The 13,722-nt window shown below is 40.4% G+C and overlaps 1 protein-coding gene across 3 annotated transcripts in view; it reads right to left on the reverse strand.

Moving 5' to 3' along the window:
• Window positions 1-13,499, reverse strand: part of pdgfd (platelet derived growth factor d) — a 49,034-nt gene extending 35,535 nt beyond the window's left edge. For 2 of the 3 annotated variants that reach the window (XM_040131078.1, XM_040131077.1), the window contains exon 1: window positions 12,878-13,499. In XM_040131078.1, coding sequence (XP_039987012.1) covers window positions 12,878-12,995 — 118 coding nt within the window. In that variant the 5' untranslated portion in view covers window positions 12,996-13,499. Of the gene's footprint in view, window positions 1-8,390; window positions 8,472-12,877 lie in introns of all 3 variants that reach the window. The other variant, XM_040131076.1, reaches the window with a different exon arrangement.
• Window positions 13,500-13,722: the final 223 nt, after the last annotated feature.

Consider the following 13,722-nt stretch of genomic DNA (forward strand, 5'->3'; position numbering starts at 1 on the left):
TGTGTGTGGGCTTGTTAGAGTAGCAGTTGGCTCCTGCTGACAGCTGCTGCGGTCTGAACAGCAGGGCTGACGAACATAATCAATTTAGCCCTGCATCGGGCTCACACACACTCACTTACATTGATATTCATGTAAATATGTGCATGGGATGAAACACACACCCAAGGCAATATACAGTATATACAGTCACGTTATAATAAACATATAATGTAACAACATAAGCACAAAAAAACACAAGTTTTGCTTTAAATCTCCATGACTTTATGTTTTAGTTTCTTTATGACTGTATGTAAAACTGAAATTTTCTGTGCTGTGCTGTGCTGTGTGTGTGTGTGTGTGTGTGTGTGTGTGTGTGTGTGTGTGTGTGTGTGTGTGTGTGTGTGTGTGTTTGTATGTGTGTGTGAGTGTGAGTATGTGTGTTAGCCAAGCCCCAGCTGGGGTAGCACAAGTTTATCAAACATCAGCCTTGATCCCTCTAAGGGCTGCTTGGACGCAGTTTGCTGGATGTATGTTTGTGTGTGTGTTTGCTCTGAGGGTTGTGTGTGATGCTTAGCAGATGCTGATGTTTTGACAGCCATCCTGCTCTCAGTCTGGCTGCCTTACATCAGCTGTGTGTGTGTAGGTCTGTAAGTGTGCATTTGTGCATGCAAGCGTATGCCTAACTGCGGCATTGCCTGTTTGTGTGTGTGTGTGTGTGCACACGCGTGTGTGTGTGTGTGTGTGGGTGTGTGGTCAGAGTGCAAGGTTAAGCAGTGGTATGACTGTCAGTGTGTATCTGACCTTCTATCAACCACTGGGATCACTTATCCTGCTGCAGGCTCCACAGTAGCACATAACACCATCCTCCTGCCATTTCTTTCCCGCAGTCCTTTTATTTTCTTTCTCTCCTTTGCTTCTTTTTATGCCTGTTAACTTTTCTTTCTGCCTCTCGCAAATTTTCTCCCCTCTGATAGCCCTCTAACAATGCCTTATCCCTTTTCTTCTGTGCTCCTATCCATGTCCCCTATTCCCATTTCTCCCTTTCTCCTCTGTATTTGTATTCTCTTCTTCTCTCTCTGTACTTGCGGCTCTCCCTGCCCAACTCTCTGCTGCTCAGATACCAAAATTCAGAGTTAATGATGAAATGAAAACAGGAAAGGGGAAGCTAATGAAGACAAGAGGAGAAGGAGGGAGAGGGAGTGAGGCAGCGGGAGAAATGCTGAGATACACAAATGTAGAATCATAGAGAGCGAGGGAAATATGGGGAGAAATGCTGACAGTTGAAGAGGGAAAGATAAAAGTGTTTGACAGAGGAGGAAAAAAGAATCTTTTTCATTTGTGTCAGCGCACCATTGTCAGAGTAACAAAGACATCGCTCTCACAGTGCACTAGAGGATTTGTCAAACTCTCTCTCTCTCACACACACAGATAGTCCATATAAAACACACAACATAAATACGCAGAGTGTTTATCTCTTTCCTTCAACAGGGACGAATCTCCTGGGGTGAGAGCAGCTCCTGCTCCCATCTTTCTGCAGTGTCACTTCTGACATTTGTCATGTTCTCACCCTCACTTAGCCCTGGTAGCAAAAACCCACTGGCATCATCCCATTTTTTTCCCCCTGTATCGGTATTTTGCACTTTTAAAATCTCAGCAGGTACTGACAACATTTGAAACATTTGATTCCTTTTTCTTGAGGAAACATCCCAACCTCTACTTTTCACCTCCTGCACTATTGCCCTTTTCAGAGGTTTCACTCTCAAATGGGACCTACAGATATTCCTTCACACACAATGAATGACTTGATTGCTACATTCTGCGCTCGTTTTGTTGTGCAGGCCCCTCAAAAGGCTGGGGAGTAGCACCTGTTTTTGTTTTGCTGACTGACTTCTTTTCTATGTCAAGTTGCCTGTTCCTTCTCTTTGGCAGAGAGGATTGTGAATGAGAGATTGGAAGAAAACAATAGTCCGATTACAAGGTGATGTCTGAAAGAATTATACTTCAGCATGATGACAGTGGTTCAGTCAGTCGACACACAGATTATTATGTGACTACAGAATATGTATAGAGTTGATTTTTGGCCTCGAGGCTCAAGCCTCCTCACACCCCTAAGGGATACACTAAGCTCACCGATGCAGAGACTGGAGCCTGACAATAATGTTTTCCCTCCCAGGGTAACCTAGACTCAGAGCAGGACATATGGGTTCATGGTTGGAGCCAGGGCTTATAACATGCTATATGAACATCAGTAGCGCCAAGTGAATGTAGCAGTTGCAGCACAGTTTTCAGGTGAGCAGAGCAGCCGCAGGAATGGCAGCAAAAAGTGAACAGAACACTCATCCATAACACACTGCCCTGTTGCAAAGGATTGATTGGCTTTATGTTGCAGTGCATGAGTTGAGTATGTCAGGTGTGATTTTAGCAGTGCTTGTGTTGTCTACCTCAACCACCTCCCAAGCTTCATAATTACTTCCATTATCTGTTTATCTGTCAATTATTTATTCGATTAATTAGTCAGAAATTAGTGGAAAAACAACCCTTCACAAGTTCTCAGATTAAATTTAGATCGAAATGCAGAAAATCCTCACATCTGAGAAGCTGGAATTGATACATGTAATTTTTGCTCAATAAATGGCATAAACCATAAATTTAATTATCAAACTTTTCTATCGATCATCTAATTGATTAATTGACTAATCATTTCAGCACTGCTTGACTTAATTTCTATGATGCAAGCAGAGTCTAGTTACTCTTCAGTTTTAGTAGCTGCTGAAGACTTTTTCTGGGGAACGGGAGGAATTTTAAATCAGCAGCTCTCATAGGGCTGAGTAGGCTAATACTGAGTACATACAGATTTTAGTGGGCAGATCAACAAACATCCCAGACTGAAGCCTTCAAAGCCTCTTAAGGGAAAGAAACCTGTGATAATGGCTCAGAGTTATCATCAAACTGCACAAAAAGACACCCATGTTAAGTTTATGAAGATCGGAAAATGAGTGTAGTTCACTGTCTGCCATACTGTGGATGTTAACTATATTTTTTCCTTCTATATACTTACTTTGACCACAGCTTGATACAGATCAGCTGGCTTTCTGTTACTATCTAACTGAAATCCAAATAACTGCCAAAAAGCCGCACTAGAGATCATTTGTATTTCCCTCCCAATCCCCTCAGAAAGCCTGTTTGAATGCAACGCCTCGCCTGAGGGGATATCAATGTAATTAACACAACAGCTGCAACTAAAGGGGCATTCTTATATAACAGAGTTATTTGTGTATATATATGAGGTGTAATGTGGTTGTGTGCTGGCACTCTTTTCGGTCAATATCCGAGGGATCTGTGTTAAACTGTGCATGCATAAACTTGACTGCTGGATACATCATAAGTCATATTTGAACTGAAAGTCTCTTTTAATGCTGAGTAGTTTTCTTGCAAAATAAAGGAAATTAAATTTAGAAAAGTGAATTAATTTGCTCTTTTTAGATATATTTTTACAGTTCAAACAGTTGAGGTGAACTCCCAGCTGCTGAGTTTGGAACGGGCGCAGTGTTAGTTTCCATTTGTTAATACAGACCTTTGCAGTAGGCCAGAGGATATCACTGTTCTTAGTTTTGCACACACACAAGTACACATAGTTTCTACACTACCATCCTTCCCGAAAAACACTCACACACACACAAACACCATCCTTCTGTCAGTTTATCTCTATATCTTTAAAAGACTCATGTAAATGGATCCGCAGTTTTCACAGGCATTTACTGTTGGGTCACATTAGCTTTGTGTGTCACAACTGAGACAGTGTGTAGGAGAAGCTCTCTACCTAGCTAATTTACAACCTTTTAAAACTGCACACTCTCTTTTGCACACTCTATTTTCTTCTCATTATAATCCTTCATTCTTGTTCATCAGTGTTTTATCACTTTTGGGGTACCCCCCTGCCCAAACTTTTCTCTCCTTCTCTGCTCTTTTTATCCCTCAATCTCTTGTTTTTTATTCACTTTCATCGCCTATTCAGCAGAATCCTTCCCACTCTCTATCCCTTTTTCGCACCTCTGCTGTTTTTTTTCATATTAATCGCTCTCTATTTCAGTTGCCTTATTTTATCCCTCTCTCCTCTCTCTCTCCCTGCCTCTTTCTTTCACCTGCTTGTCAGCTGTTTTTGTGAAGCTCATGTATTGGCAGACTACAACACCTCTCTCTTCAGTTCTTCTGCTGTGCTTTACCCCTTGCAACCTCTCATCTCCTCTTCAGTTATAACTTTCCACTGGTTTATTCTCCCACATTTATAGAATTCTGTTCATTAATCCCCTTTCTCTCTCTCTCCCCCTAGCTCTCTGCCATCTTCCCCAAAAACTCTCATTTTCTTCAATGCAAACTTTATTCTTTTCATGTCCCTTATTTCATCTTCTCTCCTCTTGAATCCACTGGCTTCACCACTTTGTTCATTGCTCCTTGCATCTCTCCTATCCTGTTACTCTTTCCATGCACCCTCCACCTCCTTTTTTCTCTCCATCTCTTTTTCCCGCTCCTCTGTTCTCTGCATCCACTGCCAGCCAGTTAGATGGCTCAGCCCCAAGACTTACGCCCTACAAGGACTAAACATCTGTCTCCCTCTCCATTTCTCTTTTTCTCAGGCTTGCTCTCTAATTCTCGCTCTACTGTGTCCCCACCTTGGCTCAATTTCAGCAGGGATTTATTGACTTATAAATTGACTCATTATAGCAAAAGGAAGACAATACACTTCAGTGGAGATAAATGATTCTGCACAACTCACACATTTGCATTGACAAAAAGCTGTGTTAAAGCAAATCTTCAACATTTTGACTATTTCCCTGTCCGAACTTTTAGAAATAGCATCTTTTATAAAAGTATCTTCAAGTCAAGTTGATGTAATACCAACAAAGTTTTTTTTCTCAAAGTTATTTAGACTACTGGGCCCTGTCTGTGTCAGCTGTCAGTTTTTAACAGTTCTTTATCTAATGGTTGTATCCCGGATTACTTGAGTGCAACCTTTTTTAATAACACCTGGACTAGATCCTTCCCTCCCTCAAAATTACTTTGTAATCTCCAAACTACCATTCATATCAAAAATTTTGGAAAAATATGTAGAAAAAGGTAACATTTTTGAAAAATTTCAGTCTGGCTTTCACAAGCATCATAGCAGAGAGCGCCCTTCTCATGATGACTAATGACCTTTTAATGGCTGCCGATGGTGGGATGTGCTCAGTCCTTGTTCTTCTAGACCTGAGCGCTGTCTTTGACACAGTCGATCACAACATCCTGTTAGACTGACTGAGGTACTGGGTAGAAATATCTGGTACAGCTTTAAAATGGATGTCTTCATACCTGTTAAACAGGAGGTTCCTGTCTCCATTAATAACCACATATCATCTTTTGCTCCTGTCAAGTATGGTGTCCCTCAGGGGTCAGTTTTAGGACCAATTTATTTTCTCTGTACATGCTTCCCCTGGGACAAATTATCCATAGATAAGGCGTTTTCATTTCATTGTTATGCCGATGACATGCAGATGTACCTGCCTGTTAAAGCTGCTGATTCTGTCATGCTGAGTTCACTATATGACTGCCTTTGTGATTTCCAAAACTGGATGACAAAATTTTCTGCAGCTTGACTCAAGCAAAACAGAGATCATTGTAACTGGTTCCTAGCACATAGCAAAACAAATCCTGCCATCAGGTGGTTCCCTATTGGAACATATTAAGTCTGTTGCAGAGAATCTTGGTGTTTGATTTCATATTAACTTAAGCTTTGAGTAGCACAGAACAAAACTTTTGCAGTTTTTTTTTATCATCCTAGAAATATTTCCAAAATACGATCTATTTTATTTTTCAAAAACACAAGGACACGCCTTTTACATGCCTTCATCTCCTCACGCCTCACCTATTGCAACAGCCTCTTCAACTTCCTCAACCAAAAATCTATAAACTGGCTTCAGACTGTACAGAAATCAGCCACCATGCTTTTAACAAGATCACACCTGTTTTAGCCTCCTTTGTACTGGCACCCAGTATGTTTTAGAATTGGTTTTAAGATCCTACTGTTGACTTTTAAAGCTCTTCTTGGCCTCTCTCCGTGCTATATATCTAACCTCTTAGTCACATACAAGCCTGTACATAGCCTGAGATCCTCAGGCAGAGGTCGTTTATCTGTTCCCAAGCCGCAGCTGAAAACAAAAGGCGACAAAGCATTCTCAGTTAGAGCCCTGAAGCCATGGAACAAGCTGCCTGAGGAAATAAGGTCAGAAGAATCAGATATCTCTTTTAAATCTCTAATTGAAACATTCTTTACTTTATTACTTTTATAGGAGAGCTTTTCCTGATTTTACTTGATTTTAATTGACTGCCCTTTTGCTGGTGACACTGTTTTGTTTTTATTTGTTTTATTTGCTTATTACTCTAACTGAATTTGTTTTTATGATCTGCTTGTTTTGAAGTTGTTACCTTGTGTGAAACCCTTTGTAACATGGGTTTAGAAAAATGCTCTATAAATGAATATTATTACTACTATTATTACTATTTTTATTATTATTGAGTGATGCACTTATTTGCTTTCTTGCCGAGAGTTAGATGAGAAAATCGATACCACTCTCGTGTTTGTTAAATATTAAGCTACAGCCAGTGACTGATTAGTTTAGCCTAGCATAAAGACTGGAAACATGGAAAATATGCCTACCAGCATTTCTAATGATCTCCAGTTACTAAATAATGACTAAATAACCCAAACCAAAGCTCAACCTTTTTACATATAGATTTTTGCTGTGACTCAACAAATGAGACATGACGTGTAAATTAGTAAGGTGTTGTTTTTTTTTTTTTTTAAATCTTCGGACAGAGCCAGGCTAGTTGAAAGAAGGTAATAAGTTTGAATGTTAAACTATTGCTTTAAGTTTGCTAATACTTGCTAACACTAACCATCATAATCTACCTGTCAAACCAGACCATGTAACCATGCCAACCAGTACCAGTATACCAGAGTATATTGAAGTTAGCAAGGGTGTGTTTTATTGCTTCTGGGTTACCTGATCTTTAAAGGAATGATTGTGCTCTTTTGTGTTCTTTTTAAGTTAAACAGTATTGCTTTAAATCATTCTTATTCTCAACTAATTGTCATTAAATTTGTAATTTGTTATGGATTTAAATAGTACAATATCACATTCTGTTATTTCTGTAACGTCAATTGGTCAGGTTAGCAATAATTTTGCTTTTAAATGAGGGAAATCCTCAATGTATTTACTTTTTAGAAAACCTACAGCTCCTAAAATTGGCCTAAATTTAATCAATCAGACAAAAAATACAGTGGCTGGTAACTGAATTAAAAATAATCAGCATCCGTGATTAAATAATGAATAGTTTTTCTGTAAAATGACATTTTGTATATTTGGATAATCTCAAGGAATTCATTGTTCTTTTAAAACAGTCACCTTTGGGGCATGAGGTGAAGAAACTTAATTACATTTCCACTTCACTGAATGTGCACAAATGTAACCTGGCCATCCCAATCTGGGAGACATACAGTAGCTGTGGCCCAGCTACTGTATATTTACAGGGTCATGATTATGTTGGTTTTTTTTTTTTGGCTGTTTTATTTTCTCTTGTTGATCAGATCAAATAATCTGCTGATGTTTGGCATTATACTTGATCCTGCTCTCCCTCTCCAGAAATATCTTATCTTTTCCCCCCTCCCCTCCTCTATCAGTCCTGCTTTCTTCCATTTCCTCTTTTATACCCTGACCATTCGGCCTGCTGTTGGTCTTGCTATCTCTCTTTCGAAGCTGATGGCGCAGAAAAGTGGAGGGACCGGTCTTTTAACTTGGCATATCTCCATCTACACAGCTTTTCCCTTTCATCCTTTTCTGTGGCCTCTAACTCTTCTAAGCTCCCTCGTAACTCTCACTTCTCTCCTGCTGCCCTCTCCTCCCAAAATGTGAGCACCACCACATACGTGAACTTACACCTAGCTCCACTCAATTTCCAAGGCATCATCACACTCTCTGCTCCTCTCTTGTTGCACACGCAACACACATTCCTCTAATGTCAGACTGTCCAAGTGGTCACCACCCTTTTTTCTCTGTGTACAGGAGGAAAAGCCAGTCTGCCAAACGTTTAGGGGTGGGGTAGCTTTGGCTCATACAAAGTGTGCGTGTTCATGTGCGATGACAAGTGTTTATTGGGGGATTCCCTAGAAAGGGAGATCCTGTAATTGTGTTTTTGTGTGTGCGTGTGTGTGTGTGTGTTTGTGCGTTTGTGTGTGTGTGTGTGTGTGTGTGTGTATTTCAGCCTGGGTGAGCAGGAGGGGAGTAGTTCCATGTCGGGTGTCCTGAGTGTGACTCATGAATTCCAATAACCTCAGTGACACTCCTCCCTGCTATCACTTGCATGCTTTTGTAACTGACCAGGGTTTGATGTGATAGGGCAAGATGGAGTGACCAGGTTCCTGGCTGTCCCTTTCATGCCAGGAGTAAATCTTCCTCCACCTAACAGAGAAAGAATACATTTGGGACACTTTCATTTTAGAAAATAGTTTACATTAAGGAAAATTGTGTCATAATATTGAAAGCTCCAGAACAGCTACAAAATAGACTTTGATATGAGATTGTTTGGTCAAATACACTTCTCTAATTTGAAAACAGGATGCTTGCTGCACATTTTATGTTTGGATGCTCAAGCATGTTTTGATATGTGTCTATGTGAGAAATTTAAAGTAGTGGCTGACTGTACATTCTTCATGTATATGCATATGTATATGTAGGTATGAGTTATCAGAGGCAAGGCCACTTTGAGCTCTCAGACACAGTCGAGGACCCCATGACATCACACTCACTCTGATATCACCAACGCCTAGCTGCAGAATATGAGCGCACACATGCTTTGTAAGCTCAACTACTCATGTGCTGAAGATCTGTACCTGTGTATGTGTGTATTACTTTGTAATATGATCCCTTTTGTTTATCTTTCTGTATCAGTGCCCCTCATTATAGTGTGAATATAGATCTTTTAAGTGTATCCACGATGAATGTTAAAATGTCTGCTGGTTCACTAAGGTTGACTAAATGTATTGCCCCAGTGCAGGTACCTAGATTTTGTGTGAGTGTGCCACCGTGCGTGTCTGTGACACCATTTGCCACATTAAATTTGCTCACAGAGCCAACAGGGTGAAATAGCTTTTGATTAAAAAGAGCTGAAACAGATGGAGGAAGATGGGAAGATAAATGCAGAAATGAGAAAAGGAGAGTTTGAAAGAGGAGGATCTGGAGAGATGGAGTGATATGTAGTGAGGCATAGACTGATAAGATAGCATTGAGAGAGGAAGGCAACTGATAAGAGAAGAACTATAGGAAGAAAGAAGAGGAGGAACCAAAAAGATATGGCAGGAGCCTTTATAAAGCATATTGTGGTTCTGTCACTGCCCAGAATAGAAGTCATATTCTCTTTATGTATGAAGGTCTGGTAGTCTTTTTCTTCCAGAGGTTAACCATGGCACTGACTGCAAGTGTGGCCATTCTTTACAAGCTACATCTCAATTCTTTCATATTTTCAGTTAAACTCAGTGTGGTTCAAGTGTGTCCGCACGTTACCTTGTCTGGGTGTATTTTCACACACATGACAGAGCTGAACATGTGTGATAGTTTGTGAGTTGGTGTGTCTGTCTGTGCTTGTATCTGGGAGACACTGTCAGTGTTTGACTACTGTATGCATGTGTCTGTCTGCCTGCATACATATGTACATATTTCTTCCACTGCTTGCACACACGCACACACACACACACACACACACACACACACACACACACACACACACACACACACACACACACACACACACACACACACACACACACACACACACACACAACACACAACAGACTTATGTGTATTAGGTTTTATCCTATCTGATTCATCTGGTCTCTTCAGCAGAGTTGATAAGTTGTTCAGAGTAGAAAGGCCAAATAGTGTTTACTTTGTTCTGTGTGTTTACATGTGTATTTTTGTGTTTACTTTTCTACAAATACAATTTGTCTCCATGTCCCCAACCCCCCTACCCCCCTTTAATGCACTCGCAGAAAACACTTCCATGGCAGGCGAAAAGAATGAGCAAAATGCTGAACAAACACAGGAGAAAAAACCTTGGGGGGAATTCCTAAAAGTGAGCTAAGATATTCTGTCAGAGCATTCACACACACACACACACACACACACACACACACACACACACACACACACACACACACACACACACACGCATTCAAGTACACATGGATACACATTCAAATACACATGGATACACACAAGAGCACATTCACATCTCATCAGCAACAGTCAATCAAATAACAGCACTAAGCTCTTCTATTCCACATAAGCTGACTGTAAATGCATAAACAGAGGGACACACGCACAAAAACACACACATTAAGATAACTTCTGGCACAGTGTATTACTGTAAGACTGTGCAGTGGATTAAAGAGCTGTTAGAAAGACTGTACACCATCTAAGCACCAGTCTCTGTCGCAATAGCAGCTATCAGAGTGGATCATAGTCTTTGTGCAACTGAAGATCAAAAGAATTCACTTTGATCAAATCAGTCTGATTTGTTATCATCTGAACATAATTATCAGGTGGCTTGATAACTGCAAGGAGGATCTTCGGTGAGTGGCTGTCCCTTTTCCTACTGAGTGAAAGTATTCAAAAAAAAGTTACACCATCTCTTGAACTCTTGTGATAGATTGTAAAATGCTGCTGGTCAACTGATGATTGAAATACTGAGTCTCTTCAATGGTAAAATCTACTGTCATCATCTATCAAGCCTCCAGCTTCGAGTTACTACCAAGATGAAGCATGTTTTCAGGCCTGTCTCTAAAGGCAGAAACCTGGAGAACAACATTTTCCAAAAGCATCACAGGGAGTTCCCAAATTCTGGATTAGTTTTACAGATGGCAAATGTACAAAGCTCAGGTATATGTGCAACGGTGAGACAGTTTTTTCTTTGATTCAATTTTGCCAAATTAATTCAAAAACTTTGAACACTTAAATAAATTAAGAAAAAATGTTAAATTGTTGCATTGTAAATGTTGCCAGAGTGAAGTGTTTAACTGTCGGAAGAAAGCAGGCTACAGCAAAACTACACAAAAAGTTCCTGAAAACAATAGGACAAAGTAAGACTGAATGAGAATTAAGTCCACATTTTAGTCTCAGACTGACTCTTTCTTAGTAACATACACAACAGTATAGATATTAACAACTACAGAGGAGATTTTCTGAAGAGCCAAGATACACATTTGTTGAAAAAAATAATAAAAGCTCCCATTTCTATAATATTGTAAAAGTATATCAGAGTTTTAATACGGCCCTCTTCTAATCTACTTTATCTTCTTTCATTCAGTGTCAGAAAAAGGACTTTTTATCCTGCTGGTATCTTGAACATCGACCAAATAGAGTTAGTGCAGCTGTCACTTTTTAACAGTATCAACTTCTATTTCATAAGAGGCCAATTTTTCGTCATCATTGCCTCTTTTCTCTCCTATCTGTCTGCCCTGTCTCACAATGCTGCTACAGCACAGCTGTGACTCTGTGTGGCGGTTACTCTGATGTGATATCTCGTTTATATTCACAGGTAATTGGACAAGACTCAGCAACTGTTACGGTTCTGACAGGCTGCAATCCATCAGTCAGCCATCTTTGGGTGCTACGCACTCAGGTTAAAATAATAAAACTTGGACATCGACGGTTTATCAAAGTATGTTTAGACTCCATGCTCAGTACTTGCCTGGCAGATTTGGTTCAAATGATTCGTAAAATGATTTCCCATGAACAGCTGAATGCAGTAACAAAAAGTAATCTGAACATAAGAAAGTTTCAGAGGTAATTGATGGGGGCCACAGGTCAGTGAAATGTAGGCTACTTAAGTCTTGACCTACACCTCCATGTTATTCTGTGTGAGGTGAAACAGGCCTTGGAGGCAGTCGTCCAGTTTAGAACCTAATACAGTGGTATTTTCATGTTTCCCTGCCAAAAGCAACCCTGCAGCTGTGTGTGTGCATGTGTGTGTAATCAAAGGTTCTGTAGCACTGTGACTTAGCCTCAGGGCCAAGTGAAAAGTAAGCACAGCGCACCTGCAGGAAGTTAGATAGGAAACAGGCTCAGGGAACCTTAAGACATTAGCTTCAGTGAAGGAGAGCAGCAACGATGGCTACTAGCACCCAGTTGACTGAGACATGCATGCTCCTTGTTCACTTTTCAAAATCTGAAAAAACGTGTAACTGCTTGACAGCCAACAGACTTTGCTCTTCCTCATTCCGCTTCTTTTGCACCCACTCTACATCATTTAACTTTTCTCATAATATGTCCCCACTCCGTTGCTACCTGCTCTCTCTCTCCCCACACTTTTTATTTTTATTTTATCAGTGTGTCAACAGATCATTCATTACAACAAGCCATGTTAGTCAATTGCCACAAATACAAATAATGGGTGTCTATTTTAAGTAACACCATAGGCTAACACAAGACCATCAGTCATTGCAAGAAAAGTATTTAATGTCTCATTTAAATATCAATATATAATGAAAGCCCTCAAATCACTATTACAGCCGAGACAGGACATAGTAAGTACAAAAATGGAGCCAATTATACATTTATGAAGAAAAGTCACTGCTTTATCTAAACTTGATCGGTAACAGATAGGCCTACAGCTTCATGAAGTCAAGCTACACACATAAGCTACAGTAATAAAAAAAAAATAAATTACAAATAAGTAGAGTTTCCCACAACATGGTCACTATAATTTCACTACCGAGTGATACAGAGACGCGGTTTCAGCAGTAAAGATACGCCACACACAAAAGCAACAAGCGCAACGATCACAGAATGAAATAATAAAGATATCTCACCGTCTCTCCTGATGTTGCCCCTCATCACCTTGGCTGTGGAGACCTGAGCCCTCCCGACCCCGGTTATAGTCCCCAACAATAAAAACATCCACATCTGGAAAACCACTGGTCCACACATGGTGACAACAAACTCCTACACGCTTAAAAAAAAACAAAAAACAATAATAATAAAAAAAATAGTGATTGTCCTCTTCCAGTGTCAGTCAAATGAAAGATACCCCCGCGACAAAAAAGGTTTGTGTCTAAACTAACTTTCTATTCAGCGACTTCGAGCTTTCATAATATCTCTCCCCTATTCCGAAATGAGAGCCACTTGTTGACTCCTAAGCCTGACGCCTGGCGCACACGGAGTCCCGTCCTGTGCCAAAGTGCCAAAATATCCTAAGTGTTTGCCGTCTCCCTAAGTTAAACCACAGACGCCGAGAGCAAAACTCCGAAACGGCTCAGTGCAGGTGGAGGATAATATAGCACCACTCACGGCCAGACTTGAGATTATAGGCGCCGACCTTCTTATCGCTGTATAGCCAAAAAATTCTGTTCAGTCACTGGGAGATTTCCCGAATAGTTTACCAATGTCTGTCTGAAGCGTCTGCGCTATGAAAGTCAGCGCGTCAAACTTTGCCAACTGAGTTGTCCGCGCTCACGTGTGTGTGTGTGTGTTTGTGTGTGTGTGTGTGTGTGTGTGTGTGTGTGTGTGTGCGGAATATGGGTGTGTAACTGAGCGAGATGCTGGGGCGGGAGATCAGTGAGAGCGGAAAAATACACTTTGGTAAAAAAAAAAAAAAAATGTAACGATTAGATCCAGCATAGCTTCTCCTAATTACTTTAAAATTATCTGTCTATCT

The sequence above is a fragment of the Xiphias gladius genome, chromosome 7 (genome assembly GCF_016859285.1).
Source record: "Xiphias gladius isolate SHS-SW01 ecotype Sanya breed wild chromosome 7, ASM1685928v1, whole genome shotgun sequence".
Classification (NCBI taxonomy): domain Eukaryota; kingdom Metazoa; phylum Chordata; class Actinopteri; order Istiophoriformes; family Xiphiidae; genus Xiphias; species Xiphias gladius.